General features: G+C 36.8%; 1 protein-coding gene across 1 annotated transcript; it reads right to left on the reverse strand.

Annotated features, from left to right (window-relative positions):
- Positions 1 to 1,173: 1,173 nt before the first annotated feature.
- Positions 1,174 to 19,144, reverse strand: LOC140146556 (uncharacterized). Its single transcript, XM_072168430.1, has 11 exons — positions 18,813 to 19,144; positions 16,651 to 16,738; positions 14,706 to 14,827; positions 12,848 to 13,036; positions 11,759 to 11,837; positions 10,554 to 10,602; positions 9,255 to 9,347; positions 7,331 to 7,467; positions 6,420 to 6,568; positions 4,162 to 5,166; positions 1,174 to 3,017 (listed from the first exon to the last, which is right to left on the reverse strand). The coding sequence occupies exons 1-11, from the start codon at positions 19,053 to 19,055 to the stop codon at positions 2,937 to 2,939; spliced, it is 2,235 nt and encodes a 744-aa protein (XP_072024531.1). The 5' UTR covers positions 19,056 to 19,144; the 3' UTR covers positions 1,174 to 2,936.

Genomic DNA, 19,144 nt, shown 5'->3' on the forward strand with positions numbered 1-19,144 from the left:
TTATTTGTCTCTTTTACACATGCTTTTTAACAAGTATATTCATAGGGCAACCAATAAAACAAACGTTTTACAGGCCTGACCGGCCCAGATTTTTTTGTTTTGGGAGATTTTAAAACAAATTTGTTGAAATCATGGAAAACCAAATTTTTTTCAAGCTTTTGGTCAATTTAGCTTTCCAGAAAAAAATCTGTACAATTCTGGTTTACCCTGCGCACTCTGTATTCCTATATGGTACAATTCTGGTTTACCCAGGATTAGGGTTATATGTGTGCGCAGGGTAAAACATAATTATTCCAATAATTCTGACTGACGACCTTAACTTCAAAAGTTTGTCCGCCCATAAAACTGTTGTTTTTCATCGCCTAATGGTCCGTTCATACTACGCCGCAATTGCTGTGCGATGCGTTGTCGATATATTGATTACTTTTTGCCGCAACTCGTCGCATTACCAAGTTAAAACGACCTTAAGCTAGAATCCAACATTTTAGTAGTGCTGTTATCAAATATGTTGACATTTATAACAAACATCCCGACATGTCGACGAAATTTGGGAGATGTTGACATGAAAAAGCAGTTGAAAAAACAAAGAAGTGCCAAAAACCTCAGGCTGCAGTGCAATATAGCAGTTTTACCAATTCACTGCTACTACCTGAATCAGTGGGATAGTACATGTATTGCATGCATGAATTGAAGGCCCACAGCTTTGAATACCAATATATACCTGATATTAAACCTGATGGATTTCGTTCATATGCACATCCGGAATTTATGTCTTCATATGGACTTTAATTATTCTGACATATCGACATTAACATATCATTTTCACTATGTACACTGTACAGCATGTGCTACTTGTATAATAGTGTGCATTGGGCTATTCCAGTTGAAATCCATTCACTCCATGAAATGTCTTTCATGACCTTAATCTTCCACACAGGGAGGTTACCTGAATGTGCAACGCCATTTGAAACCTACACCCCGTGTTTGGGAGATTAAGAGCATGTCTTCCATAGGGGGTGTATGGATTTCAACTGGAATCGCCCATTTTGCATTATGACAGCAATTTTCCATTCTAAGCTGTGGTTTTCACTCAAATGTTCATGGCTTTGTTTCAGCATCAATTGTTGCTGCGGAAATTACGGCATTAAAATTCGAATTGTAGCCTAAAATATTGAACCATTATTGTGGCTGTCCACCAAAAATGGGCTTTTAATGTCAGCATTTTCATTTTATGAGATATTGAACAAGCATATATTGTTCATATTGGTTCAATGAACCATAGCTCAGAAGTAGTTGACATTACGGCCCCTTTGCGGTGGATGGTCACATACATGTATAATACTGGTCTTTGTAAAGACTTATCGTATGAATCATTTTACCTAGCATGTAAAAGGCTTCTGGTCAACACCACTCACATTTTTGATCCAAATATGACGGAGAAACCATTTTCCATACCCGGTATTCATCTCATCTTAACTCCTCATCAGTACAAGGATCATAAAGATTCAGTCGACGTACAGAATAACAGCTGAGGACGGAGAATGGTTTCTCTGAAATATTTGCATCAAAAATATAAGTGTTGTTGATTATGGTAAAAGAGGGGAATCAAGATGGCTATATAGACAAAATTTAATTTTGCACATCCCTACACCTTAATGGCAGCCATAGCTGGGTCCCCGCTGGGTCTATCCCACCTGAAATGTGAAATGATGCGGCCTTGGTGGGAATTTTAAACTACATTCCATCACCCGACAAAAGAAAGATGAAAGTTTACAACACAATTTTAACATTGATTATAAGTGTCTTGAATCCACCGAATTGGGCAGTTACAACACCAGTTTTGTGCACCGGGCCCCCAGTAATGGCTCAATGGATTCCTCTCTAGCCGCTGCCAATCTGGACCTTAATAAAGACTTGGGCCACCACCCTCTCCCAGCTGCCTACAAGAAGGTAATTGAGTCAGGTGACTTGGGATCAATATCACATGATCCAATTCATGGAAAAACATCAAGTAGCAGCAACCCATCAATGCTGAAGTGATGATTGGATGAACTACGAAAATTTCACTGTAAGTGGTATTTCTTTGCTTGTGTAATTAAGTTGAAATTTATGCCAAATATGTTGTTGACCAGTTTCAACCTGAACAGTATTTTGTTGAAAACTTTGTTATAGTGCTTCATTACATTGCAATTGTCTCAGGGCTTCATCAAATATTTCTTATTTTTTCCATGAGGGATGTCTACCCAATAAAAATACTACCAGAAAAAAAATAGCAATAATTGCCCTGTGCATCTTCCCTTTAATTAAGCCCAAAAACACATGTTTTGGTCCAAAATATGGTAAAATTGCACAATTTTGCACACTGGCCTAACAAATAGCAAAATGCACCTTAATTTTGGGCTAAAATAGTTGGAAATTAAACATTCTTTGTGCACTTCAAGCGCAAATGTTTCCAGTAAAACCGGAACAAAATATGCTCCGCAGTGCTGTACAGTGTGACCATTTTAGGCGCATTGGCTGAAGTTCTGACTGTTTTTAAGTACTCAAGATGCATCAAAGTCAAAAAGACCTTTGAATTTTATGAACTTTTTGGGAACAAGGAGAAGGATGAAACAATAAAATAAGGGAATCACCTATTGATACTATTAATGAAGCTAGTAGTATTAGTGGTGTTATGTAAGGTAATGGAACTGGAAATGGAAGTAAGCCTAAAAACTTGAACATAGATTTAAACCATCATCACAGAATGACTTCGAGTGGTTGGAATACGACGAGTTGGTGCCTCAGTTTTTTTAAGTTGGGGGCAAAATGTGGGTGCCTAAATTTATAAAGTTAGGAGCCAATGGGGTCCTCAATCAGTTTTTGCACAATGCAGCACTGATGCTCCCCGCTAAATTTTAATACTTCCACCGCCACTGTCATCCATAAATGTTCCTTCAAGGCATTTGTGATCCAGTTCTTTCCATGTGTTCTGTAGCCCATTTGGGTACTGGTGTGCTGAATTCAAAATCTGGTCCCTGAATTGGGAAGAGAAAAGAAAAATTATCACATGATATACTCACTAATTTTCTCATGCAGTGTGTCTCGTCTTAAGCTGAGAGTAACGCCATGCTGGATTTTGCAGTGGCAGTTTTGAATTGCATAATCTAATCCCATGTGGCATATGCACATGCATAAAGGGTGACTTATTCGTACGCTGTGAGTATGTGACCTAAATTTGGGGTGATATTATGACCATGAACACTGGGGAATGAATGCTCATATTGTTCTCATTAACATATTGAAATTAGGCATTCCAAATTGGTATATTTCCAGAGAAATCATCAAAAAACTGTAGAATTAGTCTCAAATCTGGTATACCACGTTTGAGACTAATTCACCAGTTTTTGGATGATATTTTCGGAAATACACCGACTTGGAACTCCTAATTTCAATATGTCAATGAGAAAAATAGGATCTCTCATTTCATACCTATTTATTACATGATGATTATCATTAATAAAACACTGTAGACTATCAGTGTCTTGCTGTATAAATGTCAGTAATTCCATAAGGAATTAGTTACAGTTGCCTTTTTGGAAGGATAGCTTGAAAGGGACAACATTTTATATTGTACATATGGAATTTGATTTTTCAAATATATCAGGTCACCTTCCTTAAAAACTTTTTTTCCTCAAATGTAAGTTCATACGTGCTGGTGATAAACAATTTCTTAAAGTTTAAACTGACTTTCAGCACAAAAATCCAACTATATATAACCTTGAATTTTCGATGTGTGACACGTCACATCTTCATCAGAAGAAGTCCTAGGATGTTGTGATGGACTTACCCTTTTGTTGACCATTGGCGACTTTTGGACGAATGAGGGCATTGTATAAGGTTGGCAATTCCAGTCCTTTAATAAAGGAATCGTGATAAAGGCTTTATCACGATTCCAGTCCTTGATCACCTTATACAATACCCTCATTCGACCAAAAGTCGCCAATGGTCAACAAAAGGGTAAGTCCATCACAACATCCTAGGACTTCTTCTGATGAAGATGTGACGTGTCACACATCGAAAATTCAAGGTTAGTTGGCTTTTTGTGCTGAAAGTCAGTTTAAACTTTTAGAAAAACTTTTTGTTTTGGCCTAGTTGAACACATAATAATAAACTAATTACCTTGTAAGAGAGAGCATGTAAGTACATCACCATGCTCTCTGGTTCCGGATCAGGCAGTGGGTGTCGGCATTCCCGGCACAGTTCCAAAGCCAATCTATTCAATGCTTCCTCCTCTGAATTATCCGCCGTACTTCCACCACAACTTGACCCTTCACCTTTGAGATCTATGGAGGTTGTTAGGTCACCAGCAGCATTGTTCCTTTCACTTGCAACATGGGTTGTATCACTGCAATGGGGAGTTTTACTTTGAGTAGCTAAACTCACATCAGTCACAGTATCCTTACCCTGTGCAATTTTACATATATCGCTTCTAGTGTCTCCCAAACTCGTATCAGTCACAGGAACTTTACCCTGTGCAATCTCACATTGTTCACTCATTTCTGAGTCATTTGGATTTGAAATAGTACTACACAGAGGTTTGCTTCCACTTGTTAAACTTGCCTCAGGAACATCACTGGCACCATGTATCTTACTAACAGTATACATATCTTCACCGAGATCCTTATTTTGAGTTCTTCCATTGCTGTCCACGGATTTAGTGCTACTTTCTTTGTCCAAAGTGCTCGAAGTAGGTCTAGTTTCAATTAGATTATTCTCACAAGAAATATTCTCATCTATAACCATGTGATTTTCAGTGACCTCTCTGTCCACATCCTCTTTGGTTACCATGGTTACAGAACCAGTATCATCAGCTTTGGTACTAGTTCTATCAAATATATGCTCATTAGCAGCTACCACACTCACTCCACTTTTGCTACTTAAACATTCATCACCTGTGGTTGAGGCAGTGTTTCTAGACTCTCCTTGACTGGTCATGACTTGACCAACATTGGTGCAATCTACAGTCGTCTGTTGGTCAACACGACTGCTTAGCTTGTTCTCAACTGTGACCTGGTTTCTTGCTTGTACGTCATTGTCAAGTTTTGAGACAAGATCCTCGCAATCCAGCTTCATCTGGTTCTCCATCTGCTCCTTGTTATGTAATCTTGTTAGCTCTTTGATAAACTGTTGAATAAAATCAGGACACCAAAAGATGGTAAATTTGCTATTTTAGAGGACCCTGATATACCTTGGAATTTTAGATATAGTCATTGCTTTTCCTTCCAAATGTCGCAGTGATTGTGCAATCATTACGCCTTCTGGAGAGAGGGTAGAATTTGTGAGTGGTTTGCCAATATTGGCTTGTTTCCCACTCCTTCCCCCCACAATAGGGTACTATAGCTCATCATATACTAAACATCACATTCACTTCAGGTTGAAATTGATTTTTTTCGCACAAAAATGTCCTAGAAACTGTTGATAGTTTTTAATTCAAATTCCAGTGGAAAATTGAAGCCAGTTGAAATGTGCAAATTGGCCTACAACTACATACTTGTCTTTGGAATTCCAAAATTATCCTTTTATGGATAAATCAGTTGGATTTGGAATAATCTAAACTGTTGACTTTGGTTGAAATTGCAGAATCTTCCTCATGAGGGACTTGTTTTTCAAATGGAATAGCCCAAGGACTAAAGAATTGGGCTCTTACAGATGAATTATGCACCCTCTATAGCAAATACTGCAAGAATTAGGGGTCAAACTGACAGCCAGCTGGAATTTGTAATTCAATTTGTGGCCCAATCTGATCCACTCCTGAAGGCCAAAGTTGGAAATTTTGAAAATTGAGTTACTACCATTGCTAACTTGCACATTACCTACAATTACTGATGTTGAATGCCAAGGTCTCTTGAATACTTGGTTGCAAAGTTATGAACATTTTTTTTTTGCCTATATCTCAGTTTCATTATTGATGACTTCAGCCTGATTGGACCAGATTTGGTCACATGAAGTTAACAGGTGGATTTCATATGAGTCTACATATCACTACGATTAGAGAGAAAATGCAATCTCGCTTTTCTCGCTGTGAATCTCATTTCTACCACGAAAATCTATTTTTGTGGCGCATAGTTGCAAAATTCGACAACCATTGTTTGACCTGAATTTCCAGTCTGAATTTCCAAGTAATATTCTTTATTTACTACACAACTCTTTCAGTATATTGACCTTTTAAGCTGATTTATGAGGACAATATTTGTGTAATTTTTATTTCAATAGTTCTTTGTTGTGGAGTCTAAGTAAGGAAATAAATACTGCCCTCAATCTTTTTAGCAGGGGGGATTGTTTTTTTGTGGGCATAAATCTCACTTTTTCAAGTTGCCATCTCGCATTTTTGGTCAAAAAAACTTGCGTTCTTTTCTCTAAGCCTACATATCACTCACCTCATCATCATTATCATATGGCATGTTGCCATTTTTGCCTTGTTCTGGTCCCCATACTGGGCCTGTATAAAGTGGATCATTCAGGATTGGGAAGCCAAGATACTGCAGGTGTACACGGATCTGATGCATTCGTCCTGTGTGGGGTAAGCCTGATGAGAAGAATGACAAGTTTTGCAAATTTGAATCAAAGCAGAAAATGGGCAAATAAAAACAACATTGCAAATAAGATATCTGTTAAAGCCATGATGTACAATTTCCATCAAATTTGTTATTCTGTACCCAAAATGCAGACATAATATCAGTAATAATTGTCAAGATTGTTCCTATCCATTTCAAGCCAAAAAAACAAGGTAAAAAGAAACACCACTCTATTTTGGGCTGTTTCACATGGAGCTCTATGGGATGACTTAATGTGTGAATTACAACATTACAAAAAATCGGGTTTAAAGAAAAAAAAACAGATGTCACAGGATTGTACATTATGGTTTTAATCCAGCAAGAGACAGAAACACATACTCTACTTTAGACAGTCTACACATAGCCAAGGTCATCAGCTCCCCACATTATTTGTTGTTAAAGTGCAAGCTGCATCCACCTTTTTGCAGAAAGCTAACTCTTGGTACTTTACCACAAAGGATAACCACTTCTTGACCCCAGGGGTAGTGCTAACTTGCACCATGGGTCATAGGCACATTGTTTTAGCTTTTGGAGCACAAAATTACCATTTAGAAGTTGCTAAAGGGTCATTTGAACCCTTTATTTTTATTGTTTTGGATCATTAGTTTAAAGGTCGTGCATTCACATTGTATTTTGAAGTACTGTCGCAGTCAGATTGCGTACAGATATTGGTAGCTGTGTTCATTCAAGTGAAATGTTTAATATAGTGCCACCCCTGCTTGACCTATACTCACATTTGATGATACTGGTTTCTCCATCATAACTGACTCGCTGAAACAAAGTTTTGGATGGTTTCCCTTCTGGGCTGACTCTACACACACCAATCTTATGAGAGACTGTAAAGATTGGTTCGCTGCATTCTATTGGCTCACTGTAAAAGAACAGAGATTTGTATTTATTAGGACTTAACTGCTTAAGCAGAAGGGTACCCAATGCTCATCTTAAGGGCTCCCCTACAATCTGGACAAATTGTAACAGCCAGGAGTACGACAATCTTATGTACAGGTATAAGTGATTCTCTCTGCATGGGAACAACAGCAATAACATTGCCTGTTGCATTCAGTATTGAACAGAGTAGTTGGTTTACTCCTGGCTGTTGCAATTTGTTTGGTTTGTTGTGGAACCCTTAACCTGAACCATGCTGAGAGCAGAAGTCATAATTTAATTTACAGATATCACCAATTAAATTCAAAATGTACACATCCCCCAATTCAATACCCTAGCAAGTAACCATTCAGAATTGAACCCAGGACCTCATGTACATGAGTAGTGGAGTGTCTACAGAAGCTTAAAATCACTAATTTAAACACAACAAGTGAAACGGCTCAAAATTAGCACAGTGTGAAATATTCAATATCCATTGTTACAGTAAATTGTTTCCTTTGGTGAAAATTTGGTTCCCTGCAGTCCACTAGCTCATTTATGATAACAAATTGCACATATAAATCTATGTGATAGTTCCAGGTTGACAAGAGGACTCACTAACAAGGTATAGCCCTTTAAAGGCCCATTCAGTTATTTGCTCATCTAGATGACCATAGAAATCATCCAAAATTCAGATTTTGGTACCTTTGTCAGTGTTATAGATGTGCTAACATAGCCTGCTAGTAGTTCAGCTGAAAGCCGCGTATTAAAGACAAAATAAGATATTTTACATGAATCTGTCATTTATATACTGACATTATATTAATTAGATACATGCATTTCAATAGGACTTCATCTTTGTCAATAATGCTGTTTCCTTGATTTTTTTGCACAATTTTTCATTTCAGAAATACCTAATGACAATTTTAATGACTTATCCTTCACTTTTGAGGGATTTATACACAATTGTAATTTTTTTATACTTGGGATGCTGGGATCACTGATTGGGACTTCAAATGACTGGAACCACCCAATGCTGAAAAAATACCTTCTTGGGCGTGCTTTGGTGTCCCAAAGGTTATTTTTAAATTATCAATAAACAGTGGATGTGGCAAGGGTGAAAGGGTGAAAATGCACCCTAACCGTGGGTTTCAACAACCCCCTCAAATACAGGAATTTTTTTCATGTGTATTTCTTTATTTCAACATATTTAGAGCTCCCCAAATAAAATGGACTATTCCTGTTGAAATCCATACTCCCCTATGGAAGACATGACCTTAATCTTCCACACAGGGAGTGTAAATATATCAAAATGGGGTTTATGGGTTATTCTTATTTGAAATGTATATTCACTGCGTAGGAGATAAAGGTGATGTCTTCCATAAGGGGTGTGTGGATTTCAACTGGAATAGCCCAATATATCAAAGACCACATAGTCCACACTGCATAAAACATCCCAATCTATAAAAATTCACTTATTTCCAGCCATTAACCCTAATGCCCTTGCTGCTTTTTGGCAATAAGGGGGTAGGAAAGAAGGAAGGAAAAAAGAAGAAGCAAAAGGTGTGGTTTTGAACCACCGACCCATCGGGTGCCAAAAACGTGCACCCTACCTTGCTACAGGGGTGTAGCTTGCCAGGCCAAACTTTCCGTGACCATATGACTGTTCGCATGGTGACCAAATCACATCACGTGGGATACCAATGCCCGTGCCTATGTTTTGTAAACTGTGGTTTTGTGTTGTTTAGTATAGTTAGGGTTAAAACAAGATTTGTGCAAAGATTACCATATTACCTTGGGAATTCTCCATTCACTTTACATAGGTAGACTTTGTGAAGCTCTCTCCCTCTCACTTGAATGTCAACCTTCTTGACCACTTCTACAGACCTTGAAAGAACAACATTCGAGTTATAATTGTCCTCATTCACGATACATTACTAGTGCGCCATCAGCAGCTGACATGCCCAAAGCAATTGCGCATTGCATGATGGGAAATGTAAGCATCTTCTGTTAATGCTTATGCTCCATGGCTCGATTTGTGTTTGTATAATTATGTGATGATATCAAGCAAAATCAGTCGGAACTCAGCAATCCTAGTTTTGCAATATGGGCCATAAAAGAATGAAGCAAAATTGACTTTTTTGCAAAACTGGAAGGGAAAAACATTCTTCTTTCACATGAAATATTTAAAAAAAAATTTTTTACCCCATCTAACTTCGAGAATTGTCCAAAATTGTGAAATAATTCCAAAAGAAGCTCAAATTTAGCGTTTTGATATGCCAAATTTCTTAGCCATATCTTAAACCTGGACCACATTCACAGCCCAGTCCTGTTTCATGAAAAAAGTGTATGAAAAGCAGAAAGCAGCACCGTTTTATCATCTGTGCAAGGATCTTGTGTGCATTCTCACAGATTTTTTGTCCTGGGTGCCAAATGTTGGGCTGTGAAAGTGAAGGAAGTCCAGGAAGCTGTCCCATGACAGTGCATTTTGCTGTCAGTTGGACAACTGCTTGGTTACTGACATGTGTTTTGCGTAGAGTATTAAGGTAATCCTGTGTGTAATTTTAGTTCATTTTGATTGACAGTATTTTAAGATATGACCTTGTGAATCACAAGTTGTAAAAAATTATAAGTTTCTTTTTGAGGTCAGTTTAGGTCGTCATTTTTGTCCAATTTTGTGATGGCTATTATTCTTCTCAATCTTCTGAGCAGAGTTCTTTGGAATACATCAAATATGTTCAGATGACTTCAAATCCAGCATTGGGCTATTCCAGTTGAAATCCATACACCCCCTGTAGAAGACATGACCTTAATCTTCCACACAGTTGAGTTACCTGAATGTATGACTCCATTTGAAATCTACACCCCTTGTGTGGAAGATTAAGGTCATAATTTATGATTTTAAACTTTTGATCTCAACACAAGATTAGACATACCTGATTAAGGTCATGTCTTCCATAATAGTATGCATGGATTTTAACTGGAATAGACCATTGATACATTTTATTCTTTTGTTAAATAAAATCTGTGACAAAGAGATCCCTTAATTGAAATGCTGCAAGCAGTTTCAGTCAAAGTGCCACACTGCCTTACCTTGCAAATATGAATACGCCTGATGTGAGTCTGTCCAACCTGTAAAAGGCTTGGAAAAAGTAATCAAATAGTCATATTAATAACAATTCACCTATAATTGAAGACCTAATTAAAAAGACTATAATCAAATTAAGTATTTCTTGGCCAAACTGGAACAGTGTGAACGCTAGTGGCTCCGCGATAATCATACACGAATATAGCGCGGTACAGAAGAAAGTATACATGCGCCTTGCACTGCGTACACGCTTAGTACACTACATGGACGCAACACGCATGTTCCACTTTGGCCAAGAAATACTTAATTTGATTATAGTTTGCGTATGACGTCCTGTCAACAAGACCAAAAATGTACTGTGCAGGTCAGCAACCAATCACGTCGTGCCTTTGCCCTGACGTCTTCTAGTCTTTTTAATTCGGTCTTCAATTATAACTTTGAATTGACTTATTCTAACCTTATTTCAATGTTTTTAAAACATTGAAATAGATTTTAGTCTAAAACAGTTGTTTTAGACTCAAATCTATTGGACAGTCTGGAGAAAATGAAAATATGGTATCCATTTGTCCAAATTTTGTGTCCATTTTGTTTCAAAAGTTGGACATTTACCTTTGCTCCTAGTAAAATGAAAAATCATTGATAATAAATTTAACTATATTTTAGGCAAAATTTTCTGACTTTCACCTCACCTACTAAAATTTACATAAACACAAAAAAAAAAATCGTGGTACCTTCACTGCCTGAATTTAAATAATACCAATATAATAATTTATCAACTTTTTAAAACTGCATTTACTTTAATTGCAAACATGTTAGTCTTTTTTTTAATGATTAATATGTTTGCAATCAAGTTTAAAATCGCTGACATTTTTGAAAATGTTTATTTCTGTAAATTTCATTTCTTTAAAAAAAACCATGTTTTTCAAAAACCTTGCTTATCAAATTTTTTGATTTATTGATCTGAAAAGGAACGTTGTTGAAAAACTTATTTTCTTAAGCGAGAACCAAATTCTTCTCTATTGTACATTACACATTCTGTACCTGCCATATGTTTGTGCAATCTACTTGTTGTTGATCTATCTTGTAGGTTTGTTTTACTTTCCTTTAAGACTCCATTGTTGACAAAATGCTCATAAATTTCAAATCCATTTTTTCTTATGTTTCTATTACAACAAGGACCAAACAAGAAGTTTGGTCCTTGGTTACTTACTGTGTAATCCTTTCAATCCATGTTCCCTGGCCATGATATACACAAGAGAATTATGCCTGTATTTACCAGCTGGGTGAATCTGAAAACAAAATACACAAGTAGAATTATTTACTTTCTTTGGTGTAGTGTAAAAGGGGCATGTGCTCCCCAATCAAAGTAAAAATTTTCAATACACCCATTGAAATTTGTCGCTCAACAACATAGACACTCTAGTAATTTGGTATATCATCTTTCAACAAGATTGGAGCATTTTCAATTTTTTCATTACTTTATGGCGGTCACCAGGGGTCAAATCCAAAATGGCTTCACATCTTAAAATCAACATTGGATTTTGTAACTCATCATGTGTGGAAACTTTGAAGCTTCTAACAGAAAGGGCACAATGGCTCCTAGTTAAGAGCTTGGCAGCTGTACTACAAAAAAATGTATGTCCATGATATACACAATACATAATAACTGTACATAATCACTATAAGTTTACTGATCTTTAATAGATGCAGCAAATTTGAGCAATACATCGGATCGGCGGATCGGTCGATACGAAAAAAAAAAAACCCATTGGGCATCAGATCGGCAGTGGAAACCTTGCATCGGTTAAGCTCTAGTAATAAGAGACTACAGTATAAATTGCAAACAAAATGAACAAAGAGTGAGGAAACAACATACCACAGGGAGTTTACTGGATGCAGTAAACACATGCAATGCTGCATGCATCTAAAATGGTACACAATGTTCATATATTTAAAATTCTTACTGTACTTTAAAGGCTTAAGTTTTCCATCATTATGGAAAATGAACAACTTTCATAGAATTGAAGGTAGAAAACAGACATATTTCATAAATAAAAATTGAAATTATTGAAAAAAGTGAATAAATTACAAAGAAAATTTTTTTAAATGTGTGTCTGTTGTTGTTTGCAATAAGATAAATGTGTAAAAAAAACTTCTTGTAAAACGGACAACACATGGTAAAACAGACAAAACACAGAAAGCTATAAGAAAACGGAGAAATCACGGAAAGTGAGATATTGACAACAAAACAGAATTTCAAAAGTAGAACACAGAAAACTTATTGCTTTACTGTTCTTACCGGTATAGATGAAGGCTTGTCAATGACTATGAAATCTTCAGTTTGTGCTATGATATCAAGTGGTTCCCCTGACACAGGAGGTTCATGCCTATGTACCATAGACTGAAGGAAGTCCTGGTTGCGTATCACTCTATTTGGTGTCACTGTCTTGCCATTTAGTTTGATCAGGCCTCCCTCAATAGCTGTTTTCTATTGAAGCAATTAACAAAGTAAAACATTTTAGAAGTTTCCCCAGGGAGGTTCTTCAAAACTTTTTGTATGGGTGATGTGACACTATAAGAACACTGAAATTTCAACTTTTCTAAACACCTATTACCCATTCCCATACCTATTTGACCCCTAAATGACATTTGACCTGAATAGACCTCTGCTTGATTTTTAACATGTTAATTGCCTCCTCTCTATGTCCACCACCTTGAGTCCAATTTAATTAGAGCAATTTAAAAATTTGACCCCTATACAATAAAGATTTGCCTAATGGCACACTTGGGCTCCTTTGCCTTGGATTCAAGTGCAAATTGTATTCATCTATTGCTATGGTAGTTAATCCTGTTACATCATTACTTCTAGTTTGTTCTACGGCAAATAAAAAAAGATGGACCCGTAAACATTGCAACGAGATGACAGAAAGAAATTGCATTGGAATTTTTGCTTTTTGGATGTTTTTACAACAATTATTTGCATTGCAAACATGTATCATTAATTTGATTCACAGAAGGCCAATTCCATGCCAAAAGTGCCTTTGTAACGTCCGTAACAAAATTTTGGAACATTATTGCTCAAAACAGGAGCATTTATTTCAAACTTGCTAATCATGCCTCCATAGATTGATGTCACACCTACTTCAAGATAGTAAAGAAAAAAATCTGAGGAAGCACCTTGACAGTTGTTTTTCATCATGAAAAACGTTACGGACGTTACATTTGAGATAAAATGTAACGTCCGTAACATTAAATCAACAGTGTAGGATGATACAGGAGTATTAATTTCAAACTTGCTTTTCATGTTTACATAGAATGGAGTCAGGGCTTGCTCAATGTAGTTAACAGAAAAAAATAAAACACAGAACTGAATGGAGATTTAAGGATATGTACCATCTGTCAAAAAGGCAGGCACTTTCGCGTAACGTCCGTAACGCTGCGTTTCTAATTTCTGTAGCTAATTAACTAAGAAAGCCAAAACAAAATTGCTTCATAATAATGAACATTAGAGTGTGTACTAGTAGCATACTAAGAAATAAAGTGTTATCCTAACATCAAACATGTGTGCTATTCACTTAAAAGTTGCAAGTTGCATGTATATGTAACGTCCGTAACGGTGGAATTGGCCAGAAGTATCATTTGGTGTCACAAACTGCAACATGAGCCCTGTGTATAAATTAATACAGCCATGAAAAGTCAAGCATAAATGGGCTATTCCATTTAAAATGCACACTACCCCTGTGGAAGATTATCTTCCACAGGGGGAGTATGAATTTCAGATGGAATGAGTGCATTTTTTTGCAGCTCCATTTGAATTTCATACACCCTCTGAGAAAGATTCAACCTCATGAATCTTCCACAAATCGGAGGGTGAGTTTCAAATGGGGCTGTTAATTCATATTCCCCCTGTGGGAGATATTCCCAAAATCTTCCACAGGGGTAGAGTGGATTTTAAATAGAATAGCCCAATGTCACAATGTCACAATATCAGATATTTGTTTGTATATTAATTCATGCATGCAATATTTGAACATGCACCTGTTAAGGATTTCTTACGCACTGGACTTTAGACTTTGGATTTGAAAAAGTACGCAACATGTGCGAAGGCGTAAATACACATGATTTGTGCGTTAAAGTAAGCCATGGTCCACACTTACATAATATAAAGGCGTTTCCATACGGAATTCTTTCTTGAAGACGTCCATCATTTTCTTTCCAAACCAGCGACCTTTGGCATGCGTCTCGAAGGTAAATATGTAAGGTTTGATCTTTCTCATTCCTAAATAAAAGCAATAATTAAATTAATAAATTCCATGATTCTTAGGGGCTGTGCAATAATAATGAGCCCTGGGGGAGGGTAAAATTGGGGGGGGCAAGAAATTTTTGGCAAGCCGAGAGGGGGGGGCAAGCGATTTTTGTCACACATTCATGGGGCGCCTTGTTAATAAAACACTCTAAAAAGGCTTAGAAAAACAGTACGGAAACGCTTATGCAAATTTTCCTGCTAGCTGCGCTCGCAACATACATCTAGACCATTTAGGGTTTGCAATTTGGGATCCCAAAAATTTGGCATGTTCAAGGGGGCGGCAAAGAATTTTTGGCGGGCCGAGGGGGGGGGCCAAGCGATTTTTGGCGAGACGTCAATAACTACTTGCCTTGAGTTGCTGAATTTTCAGTGCAGTACATGTAGTTGTAGTCCTTGGCCCTATAATATGTAGGCTATATCTTACTTATCACCAATGCGTTATAATTTTTGAGAAAAATGCAAAAATAGGCAAAAAATTGGCCAGGGGTGTAGTACCCCCTTAATAAATGATGCTCATTATTATTATTAATTGGCAGAGGTTTTGAGTCTCTGAAGCATCAAATTGCAATACAGAGATGTAACTTAGTGTTGTCAAAATTTCCAGAAAAATCCAAAAATATACTTTCCCCTGTCCTTTTACACAGGAAGGGTAGAGCAAAACTTTCCTGAAATTGGTACATTTTCTTTAAAATTTTCTGAAATCAGGTAATTTCCTGAAAAGTTACATTGTAATTTACCCATTACCAACTTCAAAGTAAAGTAATGCACCCATATTTATACAACAAATATGTTGAAAAATAACTCATGAACTATCATGTTCATTCTTTTTCAGGTTCAAATTATTGCTAAAGAATTCAAATGCTTATATTTACACCATAATGTGTGATGCGATCAAGCAAAATTAGTCGGAACTCGGAAATATTGATTTTGGGATATAGCCAAACAAAGGAAATATTTCCTTTTGTTTCCTGTTGTTTTGGACACTCTTTGATTGCTCATATCTTTGGATCTGGGTGTTCAATTTCAATGGGGTTTCCTGCAAAATCCAGATTTGTAAATGCTTTTTATTATCCTATAAGAAACTGAAAATTTAATTTTTCCGAGTTCCGACTGATTTTGCTTGATCGCATCACATATATTTGAGAATTGTTTCTGCATGCAGGTCGTTATCAACAGAATCCATGCTATGCGGCGTGCATGCATAACTGACCCCTATTCACAAACACACCCCACACAGTCACACACACACCGAGGCCACACGAACGATGGCTTTTTAATGTCGCAAAAAATTTGCAACGGACCCGCTTCATAAGCCTCGGCGCATTCAACTCTACGATAATATACCATGTCAATTTGAGATAGACATTGACATTAATACACAAATGAAATATCTGCAATTAGAAATCATGTTTTTGATGAACGATTTTGCAAATTTATCAATGGAAATCCAGCGATGACGTCATTGGGTCAACGATATTCCGAATGCTGATTGTTGATTGCGTCACTGTCAGTTATCTGTACACGCATGGTATGGAATGATTTTACCTACATACCAATTACACTGTGTGGCAATAACAATGGGGTTTTTTGACCACGTATTGATCGGTCAGTAACTTCACAAGCTTAAGTCAAATGCTTTTCCGTCCAATTGGGAGATTTACATTCTAAATTCAGACAAAACCGCCAATTATTCAGTACTTATTTGGAATCTTACAAATTGGGCTACTTAAGAGTCAGTCACCGTGCCTTGGCACTGAATATATCTGGCAATACTGGTCACTCATAACCCTGCTTACCATTGTCAATGTAGTGCTCTATGTGCTCATGGTCCTGGTCTTGTTGAAATTTTTGCATCTTTTTGGGATGGTTGATATTGGGGTTGTTCTGCAAGGATGAAATGATAAAAAGTAAAGTACACATACATGTGTATATTCCGTAGATATAGTGATGATCATAATTCTGCATTTAATCCTGCATTTTTTTTTGCACTTGAGAAAATAATGAATATTGCATAAGAAATGTTTTCTGATAATATTTACTCAAGTAGTCTAGCTTCCAATTACCTCATGCATTGAAAACTAGTTGAAGTGTTGACGTAACTACAAAGTTTGATGACTTGTAACCTGGCGTTTCAATTACTGGACCTGAATCGAAGTTAGAGGCTTAAGGGGGTACTACACCCCTGGCCAATTCTGTGCCTACTTTTGCATTTTTCTCAAAAGCTATAGCGCATTGGTGACAACTGACAAGTACATACATAGACATGTAGGCTATATACATATATTATAAGGGCAGGGACTACAACCACTGCACTGAAAATTCAGCAGCTCAAGGCAAGTAGTTATTGATTTATTGATCAAATATTGGTTTTCCCTCATTTTTGACTGTAACTCCACAACTGTTGTCTGTGATGAAATGAAATGAAATTTCCAGTGCAGTAGTTGTAGTCCTTGCCCATATACATATCTTACTTGTCACCAATGCGCTATAATTTTTGAGAAAAATACAAAAATACTGTAGACACAAAATTGGACAGGGGTGTAGTACCCCCTTAAGCTACCTAAATGTAGATAGCTGATCACAAGGAAACTGCACTTCACCTTAATTTGAGACTGTTCAAAATATTAATAAGGCAAGCAAGCTATGCTCTGAAAGATAAAGTTGATTCCAATATTAAACTTTCATTCAAATTGAACATCAACAGAATATTTAACATGCGTTGCAAAAAAATGTCACTGGTCATCTGCCTAAAAACGATAGTTTGGGATTCTAGATTCAAATGCGTAACTAACGTGTGCAAATTAAAAGCTAGACTTCTTGGGTTTTTAATTATTGGAACTGGTCCATGATTAACATGATTATTAGTAACAGCCTAGACTAGCTTGCCAGTCCTATACGCCGTACCTATGTATATTAAGGACTGGCTTACGCCATTTTGGATGTAAATGGGAAATACACACTTAACGATTTGCGCCGGTTAGAAACTTGAAAAAAAATCTTTAAAATTTCATCAATTGTATATAAAAGTGGTACCAACCTTATTGTGCTTGCTAAGGGTGGTGCAATAATTATGTGTACCCCAGTGAATTATAGGGGGGCAAAGATTTTTGGCAGGCCAAAAGGGGGGGCAAGTATTTTTGGCAGGTCGAAAGGGGGGTCAAGCAATTTTGGCAGGTCGAAAGGGGGGGCAAGCAATTTTGGCACAGATATTTTGGGCACCGTTTCTATATTACGCCCTAAAAGGCGTGGAAAACGTTACAAACACGTTCAAATATGCAAAATTTTCCTGCTCGCTTCCGCATTATATGTTAAGACAATTTAAGGTTTTAAATTGGGTTCCCAAAATCTTGCATGTGTAAGGGGGGGCAAAGATTTTTGGCACGCGTCAAAGGGGGGCAAAGGTTTTTGGCACTTCGAAGGGGGGGCAAAGGTTTTTGGCATGGCCAAAGGGGGGGTTAAGCGATTTTTGGCAGACCATTTTGAGAATTCACCCCCCCCGGGGGTACACATAATTATTGCACCACCCCTAATTTAAGACTCGGTTGAAACAAAATTAAGGATCGAATGCATTTTAGTGTCCAAAAGGCAAAATTATCGTCAAAGTTCTGCGAAATCGGCTCCTTTGCGAAGGGTTCAGAATTGAATCGAAGCGAAAATATCCGATCTTTGCGATCAAAAACACATAATTACAACTTTAAACATTACTATTTGGCAAAAGACATTATTACCAAACAATATAGAATAGAAAATTTGACATCATTTTCATTTTCTCAAAATATTGAAGAAAGTTGCTTACTAGACATCGAAAAAGTACGCAATCCAATTCCCGTTCAAACGCGTGAGAAACTGAAAGTGCATAATCCCCACTATAACAGCCTAAAAAAACACAATTTTAAAAATCTGAAATATTAATATAAACTTTTAAAATTTAAATATTAAAAGGCTAGCTAAAACTTACTGGTTTTTGTTTCCGTTTTCCCATGTTTTCATTAACAGCCTGATAACTGTCAAAATCTTCTGATACGTTTCTATCGACGTCGCTTATTACTTGCGACAATGATGTTGTGGCTTCAGAATTCGACAACCTTCTTGAAGTTGAAGTAAGCTTAAAGTTTCGATTCAAAATAAACTGAAAAACAAGCCTTGAATTGGATAAATCTTGGATGAAACGAAGGCTTAGATGTGTAGTTTTTATCAGCATAATCTGAAATTTACTTCAAAAGCTTTTTTGAACAGGCATACATTTTTCTTGATGTGAGAGTTTATTCAGCTCAGCTGATTTTGTTTTCA

The sequence above is a fragment of the Amphiura filiformis genome, chromosome 2, assembly GCF_039555335.1.
Source record: "Amphiura filiformis chromosome 2, Afil_fr2py, whole genome shotgun sequence".
Lineage (NCBI taxonomy): Eukaryota > Metazoa > Echinodermata > Ophiuroidea > Amphilepidida > Amphiuridae > Amphiura > Amphiura filiformis.